At 43.6% G+C, this 14,273-nt stretch overlaps 1 protein-coding gene across 3 annotated transcripts in view; it reads right to left on the reverse strand.

The window, feature by feature from the left end:
- ash1l (ash1 (absent, small, or homeotic)-like (Drosophila)) overlaps positions 1-14,273 on the reverse strand; it is a 34,606-nt gene that overhangs the window by 15,419 nt on the left and 4,914 nt on the right. For all 3 annotated transcript variants that reach the window (XM_051871928.1, XM_051871930.1, XM_051871929.1), the window contains exons 3-12: positions 12,973-13,772; positions 7,872-12,267; positions 5,329-6,055; positions 4,639-4,812; positions 4,453-4,547; positions 4,016-4,089; positions 3,555-3,600; positions 3,261-3,369; positions 2,926-3,132; positions 894-1,040 (exon numbers count right to left, since the gene is read on the reverse strand). In XM_051871928.1, the coding sequence (XP_051727888.1) occupies positions 894-1,040; positions 2,926-3,132; positions 3,261-3,369; positions 3,555-3,600; positions 4,016-4,089; positions 4,453-4,547; positions 4,639-4,812; positions 5,329-6,055; positions 7,872-12,267; positions 12,973-13,557 (6,560 nt within the window). In that variant the 5' untranslated portion in view covers positions 13,558-13,772. The remainder of the gene's footprint in view (positions 1-893; positions 1,041-2,925; positions 3,133-3,260; positions 3,370-3,554; positions 3,601-4,015; positions 4,090-4,452; positions 4,548-4,638; positions 4,813-5,328; positions 6,056-7,871; positions 12,268-12,972; positions 13,773-14,273) is intronic.

The following is a 14,273-nucleotide window of genomic DNA, read 5'->3' on the forward strand; positions in this document are numbered from 1 at the left end:
CTTTTGCAACAATATCTTTACAGTCAAGTCTTTACTGTAACTTGATCAATTGTATACGTTCTTGCTGAATAAAATTATTCATTTCTTTCCGAACTTTTGAACAGTGTTAAAAGCTTACTGCTTCAATATATTGTAGCTGTATTGAGTGTCGATCTTTGAAATGAAATTAACTCAAGCCATGTCAAGCAACAACAAGCATTATGGATCTGATATTGAAAAACTAGGCTAAGTTGTACAATATGCAAAAAGGTAGAATGAGGCCATTTAGGCACAGATGTGGGTGTGTGTGCGCTCTAACAGCTAACCACTGGGCAGCACAGCTGTGTCCCCCACCCTAAAACACAAGCTTCAGATAATCGCTCTTGTGTGACAAGATGGATGATCTGCCACCATTCAGCCTACAAGCACAGTTTTTAATATGTGTATGTGTGTGTGAAAGAGAAAAAACATGGACAGAGCAAGAGATGGAAGAGATAACATTTTTCTGTGGACTGCGCATGTACACAAAAATCCGACATGTCTGTAATAGTGTTACGGTACCAAGCAGATGTTGGTCACTGACCTGGATCTCGAGTTCACAATCCCATTGCTAATATATAATCCTTTAGATTTCAACTAATTACACTAATTTATTATGAAACAACAGTTTCAACACCTTCTGTAAAAGAGAAAAATGTGACCTTCCTCTTTAATTTTTCAACATGACCATGGCTTGTTCATAATACAGCAATTTCTAGATGATAAAGTCATTGCTTACTCAGTACTCGTGGTTGTCCACATCCCCAGTGACTCACCGTTAAAAATGACCTTTCTGTTTCCGAACTCATCAGAAGCTGATGGGATTTTATTGCCGTACTTCATCAGTGACTCATCAATGGTCTCATTTCACTCACCATTTCTGCATCTCACAGTTGGGCTCGCAGCTGTGGTTGACAAAGCGAGCCTCGTTGCCCATGCGGTAGCTGTCGATGACCATGCCGCTGTCCAGATTCAGACAGTAGTGCCCGCTGTGGGAGAAGTACTGCTCCATCATGCGACTCCTAAACAAGAAAGAGACTTGTTGAATGTATGATAAAATAATTCAAAACAGTAAATTGTATAGTAAATAAAGTAAAACTAAAACTGAAATTAAAAAAATAATTCAAAACATTTCATAAAAGGTATTTATTTATATTTATATTAATTATTGTATTATAAAAAAAATGATATATGTGAATGAATTAAAAAATGTGTAAATTTAAAAAAAAAAAAAAAAAAAGTGTGAATAATCGCCTATATATGCGCAGCCTGGTGGTCAATCTTGACCGATTTTCCATTCCATCAGTAAGAGTGTGAAGGTTGAATTAGCAGAGCAATAGCACAGCTGTACATAAAATATTGCAATCCACACAACATAATGGAAGACAGAGAGTTCAAAAGAGGATTGTTGGTGCACAGCTTGCTGGCTCATCTGTGACCAGGACAGCAAGTCTTTGTGGTGTATTGAGAGTTATGGTATCCAGGGTAATGTCGACATACCACCACAGCAGGACGGACCACATCCAACAGGACTAACTGTAGACACAAGAGGAAGCTGTGGGATGTCCAGGTACTAACCCGGACTGTATCCAAAAGGAGAGTCAAGGTGCGCATTTAATTCTGCAGTGAGTTGGGCAGCTGTGGTTTTATGTTAAACCACAGCTGCCCAACTCACTGCAGAATTAAATGCGCACCTTGACTCTCCTTTTTTCACCAAAACTGTTCGTCAGAAGCTCCACAGAGTCAATATTCATGGTCGAACTGCTATATACCTTTGGTCACTCGTGGCAAATATCAGTATCAATGGTTCCAACAGTGCAAATCTTGGGCTGTGGACAATGTGAAACATGTATTGTTCTCTGATGAGTCCACTTTTACTGTCTTTCCCACATCCGTGAGAGGTAAGGTGTGGAGAATCCCCAAAGAGGCTTAACACCCGGACTGTTGCGTGAAGCACAGGGGTGGATCAGTGATAATTTGGGCTGCAATATCATGGCATTCCCTATTGTGCGTGATAATTACAGTATGTTGGGAAGGAAATCCAAACGTTCACCTATCATCCATCAACCTCAAATATGGCTTATCATTTGAAACATGCAAGTAGCAGAAACTTTACTTGGCCGATTGCTCTAACATTAACCTAGATAATTGTGCGCTATTATTAGATGCATATTCGAGTGTTTGTGCGGAGTGTGGAAGCTACTGCATGACATGGAGGCACCGGCGCAATCACTTGCAACGGAAACAACTTCGTCATTTTTGGTCATACAGATAAGAGTACATCATTCGAAACTGGGTCTACTTTTATTTGTGTAAACTGACAATAACAAGAAAGCGTTGTGCCTTTGTAAAACAAAGAATACACACAAGATACGCTTTCTGCCATCTCAGTCTCCGTGAACTGGAGCGGGTCACAAAAATTAACCGTGATTCAGAGTATAGGCTACTTGCCTCACAGACATGAGAAATATAACTATAGAAAGCTTGAAATTGAAATACTCCCTGCTTATGTAATCTGTATGAAAGTTGCACTTCTTTCTATAGGCGCGTCCACTATACTGCGGAGATGGCCTATATATGTTACGCCTATATATATTAAAGGCTCATTATGGTTTGGTATTCTCCTCAGTATATATTTAAGTAATTAAATTAATATAAACATGCGATTAGTCGACTAACGCCTTAAATGAACGACTACTAGTCGACTAGAAACATCTTAGTCAGGGGCAGCCCTACTTTTAATTAAAACAATAAAATAAATAAATAAATAAAAAATAATCACACATGGTTAGTACATGACCGTAAATAAATAAATAGTTTTTAGATAGCATTTGAGCATCACAGAATGTTCAAACTAGTTAAGGTCTGTGTCTCATCTTTGTTGTTTAAATCCAAATTGCGGCTAACCTGAACTCCTGTTCGCTGACCACCTCTCCCAAGTACTCAATGATGAATTGGCCGGAACGTAGGGGCTGCTTGGTGCGGATCCCCCAGCCCTTTCCCTCAGCTCGGAAGCGCTCAAGGCACTGCACCCACTCATGCCTCTGGATATGCTGGTTATCACACTGATCACCACACGGACATGTACTTGGAGAACACTCAGCAAAGATCATCCTGAGACAGAGATGAGAAACCAATGGGATCCACATTATGAACTACAACTGCACTAATGAGTAAGCAGAGAAGATGATGTAAGCCTCTTAAGACTGGTCCAAAAATGAAGTATTTAATTGCCCTGTTACCTGTTTAAACAGTCGTCCTGACAGCCCTTCTCGCTGTGGATTTCAGGCGCCCTGCAGTTACAAGTAGTGGCTTCATAGCCAGAAAGAGGCTTCACATCCACATAGACATCTAATACAGAAAATATTGATGCGTTACTCTTAATCATCCGCAAATGTGCACGCAAAACACAATACAAAAACGAGAGCAAGACAGTCATGAGGAAATCAACAACTCCCAGTCCTGTCAAATTAGTATAGTTATGGAAACAGATGCATGTTCATGAGTAGAGATCAAAACGATGAAAATATCCTTACTGGATCTGATCTTCTTGTAGAGAGGCACATCAGGTCTCTTGTGGAGCTACAAAGAACAAATATGCATCTTTTATTAGAAAGATTTTTTGCAAGCAATCAGGCATAACAGACATTAAACTGCTAAAAATCTTTTTAAACATTAAAACTTGTTTTTAGAAAATATATCCCAAGTTTATTTTCATAACCCTGTAGGCAAATTATTTTTTCACAAACCTCACTAAAATTTTGTTAGATTTATGCTTACAACAAGAAAAAAAAAACATTTGCCAAAGGGGAAAGAAAAAAATAACTTAACGCAAGATATATTTTCCATTATCTTACAAGTGAATGTATCTTGTTTTAAGGATGTTTATTGGAAACCAAGAACAAAATACTGATTAATACAGCAATTTTTGCAGTAAAAAACTTAAATGACAAACACAGCTGTTAGCTCAGGAAAAGACGTGGTTTAAAGGAGCTACCTGATCATGTTTCCAAAGCCACAGGATGTCATAAGGCAGCTGGAAATCAATGCGTTTCTGTCTCAAGTATTTCCCTGGACAAACACCAAAGACAAATTGCAGTTATTAATTCAGTTGCTTTGTCCTTTAACTTGAGGCTGCCCCATTCCAATATTGAGTAAACTAATCACCTCATAACTCATACACCATAACTAATCAGACTGATTGCCCATGAAGCTATTCATAATAAACTGGTTAAGAATGACAATGAAAGCTGTATACCAATACAAGTCCACAAGCTTATTTGTTGACATAATAGTTCTTTAAAAATGTCAAAAATCCTAAATCCAACTATCAGCTAAACTGCAATTAGATATTGTGCTAAACTAAGTGATGCATGTCAACATCTGTAGACTAAAAGGTCACAACTGCAAAATAAGCATAAAGGAAAAACTCACCAACATGAATGGGAGCAGGTAGAAGGCCATAATCATGTTCACCTGGAGTGTATTCTAACTTCTCCTTCTTTAGCTGTAGCAGCTGACTGCGAGGACTGTTGGGGAAATGCAGAAAGGTTACGTTTATTTACTTGGGATATGAATGTTAGATAATAAAATGGGCTTGCTGAACATGTTCACCCTTACTCATCAGTCTTGTACACATCAGAGTAAAGCCCCGCCTTTTGAAACTTCTTTTTGGGTGGTCTAGCAACTCTCTTCTCCCGCTGAGTGGTCACTGGTGGGTTTGGGGCTTGTTCCACGGAAGTAGGGCCTGTGCGCTCTGGGGAGGACTGGCTATCAGGTTTCCCCTCAAGTGCACTGCAAAAGAACCCATTAATTTATTTTAAGATCAAAAAAAAAATCATGAAAAATATCACCTGCGTTTTTGGGGAAGCTTTTTGACCACAACATGGAGCCAGAGAAATTTGTAATGAAAGTTGAAAATGTCAATTTGTATTTAATGCTGATTTTCAACAGATTAAACAGATGAAATTCAGATATGGTAATGGCCGGTTCACTTCCAACACACACAACAGAATGGGACATCTGACCAATCAGAGCAAAGGAAGCTCTCAGAAAGAAGGGGTTTAGAGAGACTGAATGGGTTTAGAGAGACACTGTGAGAAAAGAGGTGATGTGCTTATCAATATTAAAAACAGTTGTACTAAAATTTTTGTGGAAACCGTGATTCTTTGATGAATAGAAAGTTCAAAAGAACAGCATTTATTTGAAATAGAAATGTTTAGTAACATTAAATGTCGTTACTATACATTTTAATCAATTATTGCTGAAAAAAAAAGTATCATGCCATACTGAGTATATCGCACCGCATACCTGCGAAAACAATGCATTTCTTCCTGCGTCAACCATTCCCTCCCTCCTTCTGTTCTAGCTTTCGGCATCACATCCTCCTCTCTAGCAGCTGACCGTTCTTCTTCTTCTTCCTCCACCTCTCTTTCCTCCTCCGGTTCCTCTTCTTCCTCATCGCCTCCTTCTGTCTCCCTCTCCCAGCGCTTCCGCTTGCGTCCCTTCCTACGCTGGCTCTGCACTACAGACTCAATGACATCAACCACGGTGTCTCCCTCCCAGAGCACACTTCCTCTGTGCCTTTCAGGTAACGGGTGGTTCTCCTGTTCAGATGCCTGTGGTGGAGGTGACGGTGGAGGCGAGGGCAGAGGGTGCTTACGGGGACGGCCTGGACCCCGTTTTTTCACCACGTTGTTTCCTGTGCGTGCTTGCCTCTGGAGCTTCTTAGCACGGAGGATCTTGTTGACATGGTGCAGGTTGTTTTTGGGAGGGGGCCGATGGGAGTGATGCGAAGGGGGGGAGTCAAGGCAGCATGCAGGCTGGGAGGAGCATGTGGAGGGACTAGCCTGGCGACTGGTGGGCCGGAGAGCTGCCGCACTTCCAGGCTGGTCAAGAGTGCAATGAGAAAGGCAAGAGGAAGAGTGCGAGAGGGATAGAGGAGGGTGGTGGTAATGGTGGTGCCGATGATGGGGACCCTCTGAAACATCAGGAACACTGGATTGGCCACCTCGGTTTTGCATGCCAGATACATTCCCTATGAGATTAAACCAAAAGGAGGGTTAAGCGGCTGAAATTTTTTCACAAACAATTAAACAAATTAGAACAAAAATTAAAAAAAAAAAAAATAGTGTTGTAACAGAACTCACTCCATCACCCAAGGTCCCACGGCATGTATGTCAACTAATTGAGCAGTTAAAATGACCAAAATGCAAATCCCTATTTCATAGTCAACAAAGACATTTATAATGAAAACAAAGGCTAAAATAAAATAAAATAAATAAAAATAAAAAAGCACACACACATATATAAGTCTGTGTATACCAAAGGATTGTTTACAGCAGAAATTACTGACTGGCCAATTTGGTATCTTTTGAGCGCTGGGCAACATTTAATACAGAAAACAGCGTCCTGCCTCTGACTAAGCTAAACTCTCAAATTCATGATTAGCTTGTTATCTTTATTTAGAACAAGTTTATTAACAGACTGAGGACCTGAGCATCTTTTCTACAGCATCTATAATCCAATTTATCTCCTCATCTCCTAATGGCTAAATTCTGATGTAGAAGAAAAGAATCGTCTCACAGATTCAGCAAAAAAAGCAGCATCATCTATTCATGTGTGCAGGGCCTCATTAACTGTGTTCCCTCTATCCTCCATTATCCCTTTAATTAACTTACTCTCAGTCTAACTCACTTTCAACACAGTCTAGTCTATTATGTTCTATTCATCTTATCCTTCCATCAGTCAAACCCATCCTTCCACATCTCTCCATTTCATTGTTTTTTTTTCCTCTGTGCGAGACGAGTTACAAGTCAGAGTTTAATACTTATGGTTAGCTCTTTGCTCAAATCACATAATAATGACTGCCTTGGCAAGCACCACTAACTATATATGGGCACCAATTCATCAACTAACTCTTCCTTCCAATCACATCTTATTCACAGCCTTAGTCTTATTTTTCTTTATCAGTCCTATTTTCCTCTAGCCTTTAATCCTCCTCTTTTACTCTTTCTCATCAGTTTCTTGCTCTCACTGCTACAGTGAATTAATGGTGCTGTCAATGACCGGTGGATGACCTCGTGTCCTGAGCTCTAATCCTGGATTACATACTACACTTTGCTGTCTCACTAGGCACCCTCTATGTATTAACACATATACACAAACACACTGCCCATCCATCCCAGCATGACTGAGAGGCTGCATTGTTATAACTGCTCTGTTTTATGCATGTGTGTGTGTGTGTGTGCGTGTGTGTGCATGCCTGAGTGTGAAGAAATTTAGCCATAAAAAGTCTGTATATGCAAGTAGCATATTTGGAATCCCACTGCTATTGGAGTGCAGAGGAAACTATGTCGCAACTAGCCACTTTGTAGTATACTTGGTAGTATGTATTGTAGGACCTTTAACTACAAGCTTCAGCTTTGACTATTCTTGTATCAACCGCTTTAAACAGGTCATGCAAAATGCTTTTGATGTGATGACCTGGCCTCGAAATCAATACAGAACACTTGACAGGAAGTACTGAAAACTAATCATAAATTTGCGGCACGCACTGAAGCAAGTGACGTCCAATAAAATTTTAGCACAGAATTATGGAGGACGCGGAGGTAAAGCTATATTTGGAGAGTGACTACATTTCACTGCATTAATTCTGCAACCTTCACAATGTCAAACTAAATTTGGGTCACCTCAGCAGGCCCATTCAGTCGGTTGAAAACAACATGTAAAAAAATGCAAGGACATTACTGAACTGAACATGGATGTAATATAATACTTGTGTGCTATGATTATGGTTTATATTTCAATAGGCTTCTCAATATCAGCATTAGCTCGTAAGACTTTTCACTTACCCATCTCTCTCCTCTCTGCAGATGTCGAACGATCCCTTCTCACTGTCCGGTCCAAACGTGAAAGGCTGGGGCTCTCTGACGTTCCACCTTTTTTGCTCCGACTCCCCTTGAGCGAGGTTCGAGATAGTGCAGATGCAAACAAGTTGGTGTGGTGGCTGGTCTCTGCCTCCTCAGTGGGGGAAGCAGCATCTTCCTCGTCACTCTCAGAGCACTCCACTGTATTTTGTGCATGTCCTTCAGAAAATACACCAGACCCAGAAAGGGACTGGTTTCTAGAGAGTTTGGAGTAATCAGTATCAGAACTTCCCATCCTAAACCAGGAGTCAACAGGATGATGTCCCCGGCTCGTGTTGCCCAAAGACAGTCGTGAAGGCCCAAGACAAGACAAAGAGGCCTCTTTTCGCTTGTACCGTTCTGCAGAAGATGAGGAGGAAGAGGAAGGAGAGTTGGCAGAAGCTGCCTGTTTGTTAGCACTGGAGTCAGCAGAGCCATCTCGCCCAAACCGGCAGCGCTGCAGGGATTCTACACTCCCTCGCTCCCCTCTTCCGACTCCCAACCCCTCACCTCCTCCACTTCTGCCACCTATGCTACCTACAACTCCACCACCATCATCACCCTCCTCTTCTCCACAGCGATCACGGTGCTTGTGTCTATGCTTGTGTTTGTGGTGCCAGCCAAATGACAGCTCAGACGACATGGCAGGATAGAGTACTGATGAACGACCACCGCCTAGATACTCCTGCCTAAGTAGCTTATGTTTCTTCTTGTGAAATTTGGAGGGGTTAAGAAGCAGGTGGGATGGGTGATGATGATGGACATAAGAAGGGGGTGGAGGTGGAGGAAAAGAGGGGGAATGAACATGGTGGGATGGGCCAGAGTGGGGAGCCTGGTGATGGGGGTGGGAGTACAGGGCACTTGCTGGGGTATAACCACGATAGTAGCCAAGTCCCAGTGGGGCAGAAGAGTATGGGACACCATATGAAGGGTGATAGAAACCGCCGCTGGAGAGAGGAAAACCTAACCCAGGTACAAACGGAACTTCTGATATAGATTCTCTGAGCTTAGGAGGTCGCCCTCTTTTCTTTTTAAGATCAGGCTTACGGACATAATGAAGTGAATCACATGGGTAGGCTGGGTGGGGTGAATAATATCCACTAAAATTTATCCTGAAGATGGTGGGCAAGAGGTCTCTATGCAGATAGTGATGGGGTGGTGGATTGGTCCCACCTCCAAGGCTGCTGCTGGCTCTGGCACTTCCCAAGCCAGACCCACGGCCCGGGCCTGCTGCTCCAGCACCCAGACCCAAGCTGCTACCCAAACGAAGTGTAGGTGTGCGATGAGCAATTCGAATATCACTGAGCTGAACACAAATCTCATCTAAATCAGCCAAAAAGTCTGGGTCTTGTCGGCGTGTCCGCAGCTGCAGGTACTTCTTCTTGCGTTTGCGCTTTTGCCTTTTTAGTTTGTCATAGCTAGGGCAGCCATGTCCACGACGTTTGCACTTATGTTTGTGCTTCTCTTTATGTCCAACCAAAGCAGAAGATGGGGCAGCTGGGTGTGGTCTTCTTGGGTCAGGCGATGCCCTCGCTCCAAGTGGGGAGGGTGTAGGTGAGGGACGCTCCAAGAGAACTGAAGAGGAGTGTCTCCTCCTACCTCTTGAAGAAAGCCCCATTCCTGCTCCAATGGCTGGACCTATGACACCAGGCATTAAGAGTCCACTTGCCATACCCTGCGAGACCCCTACACCAGCTAAGCCACTTGCACTACCAGCTTTTTCCCCACGGTCCGAGGTGCTGTTATTGTCTGTTCCAATGCCACTGTCACTGGGTACCGTCTCTTCGCTGTGCGATTCGCTGACTGGGGAAGGCGTGGCCTCCTTCAGCTCACTCAGAGGAGCAGGAGACGTGGGCAATAGTGGCCTTGGAGGAGAAAACTTTCGATAATGGTAGTGTTGCCGGTAGTGGTGGTGGTGATGGTGGTAACCCCGGCAAGAAGACTTCTTTTGAGATGGGTGTGCTGTGGATGATGTGGAGCTTCCTACAGTGCGAGCAGAGGGGGCTGAAAAAGTAGGTGGGGGAAAGGAGAATGAGTGATGGCTCTGATGGGAATGGCTGCAGTGTGGGTGGGATGAGAAATGCACTGAGCCAGGTTCAACAAAGCTAGCATCACTAATGGGACTCTGGCCTCCACTTGACTGTGAGAGTGATGGGGAAGGGAACACCTCAGATGGAGGCAACTGGTGTTGCTGGTTTTGTAATGTTTGCGATGTGTGATGATGGAGTGGGGAAGAAGTGTTTGGTGACAAGAACGGTTCTGGAGGGGGTGTGGGGGCACCTGGGGAGAGATTAGCTGATGATTTTGGCTTACGACCCCTCCTTTTACCCATATATATTGTCCCCTTTTTGCTAACATTGATCTGGGGCCCTAATTTGCCCCCAAATGTAGCAGCAAGTGATGACAGAGACTGTGGTTTTGTAGCAGCCGGAGCTCCTGGTGGCCCACTGTTTCTGGATCCTTCCTGCTCAGTCCCTGGTTTCGGCCCAAGTAGTATTTGACTGAGGAGCCTCTTCCGTTTTACTGTCTTCATTTTATTGATTTTGCCTATGATCGTCTTCATGATGAGCTGCCCATTGCCCTTATTACGAAAAGGTTTTTCACCTACTGAAGCATCCCCTGATTCAGGAGCAAGTGTTGGGGGCTGGGTTTCTTGAGGAAGGGTTGGAGGTAAGCGCTTGGGGCGCCCTCGCTTTCTTGCCATGGGCTTAGGTGGATTAAAGTCCACTTCAGGGTGCAAAACAGGGGGATCCTGCTCTTCTTTAGATTTGAGCAGACTGGAGTAGACTTTTGAGGGTGCCAGTTTGTTTGGGGTGCGGCCACGTGCTGGGGCATCTAACCGGGGCATTTTGTTCTTGGGTCGTCCCCTCTTCTTGGGTGAAGATTCAAAAAGTTCGGAAACAACAGGGGGCATGAGATTAGAATTGGGAGGCCGTCCCACAGGACGCCGAACAGGGGATTGGGAGGAAAGCCCTGAGGGCATTGGTGTGGCGAGTTTCTGATGATTAGAAGCAGCCTCAAGTAAAGACTTGTGGGTTCGATTCACCGCCTTCGTCCAGCGAGGTCGCCGTCCTCGCCGCTTTTTAAAAGGCTTTGAATCCTGCTCAGTTGGTGATGCAGGAGATACAGCCCCAGTGTCATCGCATAGTGGTGATGGGCTCATGCTGGCACCAGAAGGGTATGAAGGTGAAATAGTGCATTTGGTGGACTCAGCAGGACTTGGTACCCCACTAACGCGACTTTCCTGATTGGGACTACGTTTGACTGGGCTTGAGCTCTCACTGTGTTTACCCCTCTCACTTCGAGAAGCTGACAAAGAACACCTTTCTTTAGCATCTTGCTTCCCTGGCATGGTGGGAGTGGAGCCCTTACTTAAATCTCTGGGACAGTCTGTGTCTTTGTCTCGGTCACGCTCTTTGTCTTTCTCAGTAAACTCCTCTATTCGGGAGGGGCTTGCTCTAGGGTGTGAGGCTAGGGACCCTGGCAAACCTATGTGACATCCTGTACTTCCTATTCTCTCTAAGGAGGATGAGGATGAAGAAGAGGAAAATGTTGGTGATGAAAGAGAAGCCGTAGAGGAAGAATGAGATGGGCAGTGCCCAAGACGAGATTGAGATTTCATTCCATTGGTGGTACTGATGTCAGTGCCATCATTTGTGGATGTCGTTGTCAAACGACTACTGTTTTGAGACAGAGCAGTGGTGGTGGTGGTGGTTGTGCTGCTGTTGCTACTGGTGACACCTTTTGAAAGTCCATCTGATTCCTCTTTTCTAGAGGTGCCAGAAAATTTTTCCAGAATACTGTCTTTGTTTTTGGACCCATATGGGCGACCTGGGGGCCGCGAAACAGGTGGTGGTGGGGCAAGGTGCACCGCCCTGGAATAGGTGTTCCTATTGGCCATAGCCCGTTCAGGGCGCTGCAGATTAGAAATTAAAGGAGGCGAGCTACTGTGTGCTGGAGCTGGCGACACCTTCCGGGCTTTCGGCTTTGGGCACTTTGAAGGTGGGCATGTAGCTATGAGCTGAGCAAGCTTCTCAGTCACAGTAGGGGTACCCCAGGCAGAAATTCCTCTTTCTTGTTCCTTTTGCCCCTCAGAAAAATTGTACTGAGAAGATTTTAAGATCCCATCTGTTTTAGGGTCCTGTTGCGATGTGGCAGCTGGGGGCATTGTTGGTGGTGATGGGGCAGGGGCAGAGTTGGTTTGTGGAACATGGTTTTTCTTTCCAGCGGAGTGCGATTTGCTTTCTGTTGTGGGGCGATGAAGGTTAAGGGGTCTCTCTGAAGAAGCAACAGATTTTACATCAGCTTTTCCCTCTGACTTACAGGCAAGTTTTGGAGGACCCTATACGTATATAAAGAAGGAAAAACTGAGTCACAGAAACACTGTTACATACATTTAATTCAATGTAATATGGAAAATCATGAAACAAAGAAATTATGATGCATTATTAACTGTGCTGGATTTCTCCTAACTATTAACAATTAAATTTTTTTTTTTAATGTTTTATGCCACTAAAATTCCTGTTTATTGATTGAATTTTGGACCATTATTACTGTTTTTTTCCTTTAAATCAATAGCAGAGAGAGATGGGAAAGGAAGGGAAGATGCGTGTGAAATAGAGAAAGAGCAATGGGGATAAAAAGACATTAGGACAGAGTTGAGGCAAATAAAGATGGAGAAACAAAATCTAAGAGTGAACAACAAAGTACTCTGGGTCAGACAGAAAAGCATAGTTAACAGAGAAATAAGGAAAAGGAAAAAACAGAAGGAAAAATAAAAAGAGTATAGTATAGTATTTGGGTGAGTGAAAGAGAGAAGAGTGAGAAAGAAAATGTGGCAAGATGTGCAAAGCTTATTTATCTGATGAAACCACATTAGCTTAGTGAAAGGAAAGTAGAGTGAGAGGGATATTTGAGTTTGTCTATCCCTTCTCCCTGTTGGTTTGGTGTATTGGATGCTTGTTATGTAATTTCAGCTAGTCTCATTCTTTGTTTACAATTTCTTAGACATCTAAGAAATGCTGCATGAGAAGTTAAACAACCTTACCCTTTTTGCTGGAGCACTTCCATTCACAGGAGTGACTGGGCTGGTGGAAACAGGAGGAGGAGGAAGAGAAGGTGAGGGAGATGTAGCAGCAGGAGCAGTAGACGATAGAGGTGCTCCTCGGTTGACAGAGGGGCTTTTCTCTCCTTCTTTTCCATGACTTGGGCTAGAAGTGTGGCTGCTCCCATCACTAGCTCCAGCCCCGCGATTAACACGCCCTCCTCCTCTGCCTCCACTATGCCTTACAGTGGCTCGGAAGGCTGGCCGACAGACATAGTTCTCAAGAATCTTAGGAGGCTTCTTCATGCGTTTGGCCTGCAGGCCTATTTTGAGCTTGACGTTGCCCTCAGAGTAACTGGTTTCTTTGACTGAGAACTGTGTGGGTTGCTGCTGTTGTTGCTGGTCACTAGTCCCACTTTCAGCACCACAAGTTTCACTCTGTGCTCCATCTCTTGGTTTCTCTCGTTTCTTCTTCTCCTCTTCATCATCCTTCTTTCCTCCTACTCCTTCTTTCTCACGTTCTGCTGGGGGGGCATTGGCAGGGAGCGGAGGTGGCGTAGAGGGCCCCCCCTGTGTCCTCTGATCCATTGGTGATTTGGGGAACAAGGGGGGCTTGAGTGGGACAGGATGTTCTCACTCGCTGGTATAGGTAGGTACAGGAGGACTTTGCAGATGTCAGGTAGGAGAAAGGAAGTTGAATCGAGGGGAAGGGGAAGGGGGGTGTAGCAGAGGTCGGAAATAAATCCTTGTTGGGTTGAAGCAATGTCGTTCCTTGCCAAGTACCCAGCCCTCTCACCTTCAAACTGTGGAGATAAAAACAGAGGGGGTGTTACAACCAAAAGACAAATTAGCCACACTTTTAAGACAGCCTTAACCTTTAATTTAATTATTAACACAGAATGGCTTTGCAAACATGGATCACTACCACCACAAATACGACTTCAAATGATCAAACTAAGGACAAAGAAAGGCTAGATAGCTGCAAGTCACTAATATCCCAAATCTGCCTCAGACTTTTGATTATGGATGGTTCTGAATAATAACCGATGTGGCCAGACAGTAAACTGACTTACACCAATTTATTTTATAAACTCAACACATTTCAGTAATATTTTTATGAATCATTGAGGAAAATCATTTGAAGAAAATGCATGTTTTTTTACAACTGCATTGCTTCATATTCTAATAAATGAGTATTATCACAAGCACAATTTTACATGGATAATGCCTAATATATGGACAACGTGTAAGATCATGTAAACAATTTATCGGATGAAGGTCGTAAACAATTTGACAAAAAACAG

The sequence above is a fragment of the Ctenopharyngodon idella genome, chromosome 19, assembly GCF_019924925.1.
Source record: "Ctenopharyngodon idella isolate HZGC_01 chromosome 19, HZGC01, whole genome shotgun sequence".
NCBI classification, from domain to species: Eukaryota; Metazoa; Chordata; class Actinopteri; order Cypriniformes; family Xenocyprididae; genus Ctenopharyngodon; species Ctenopharyngodon idella.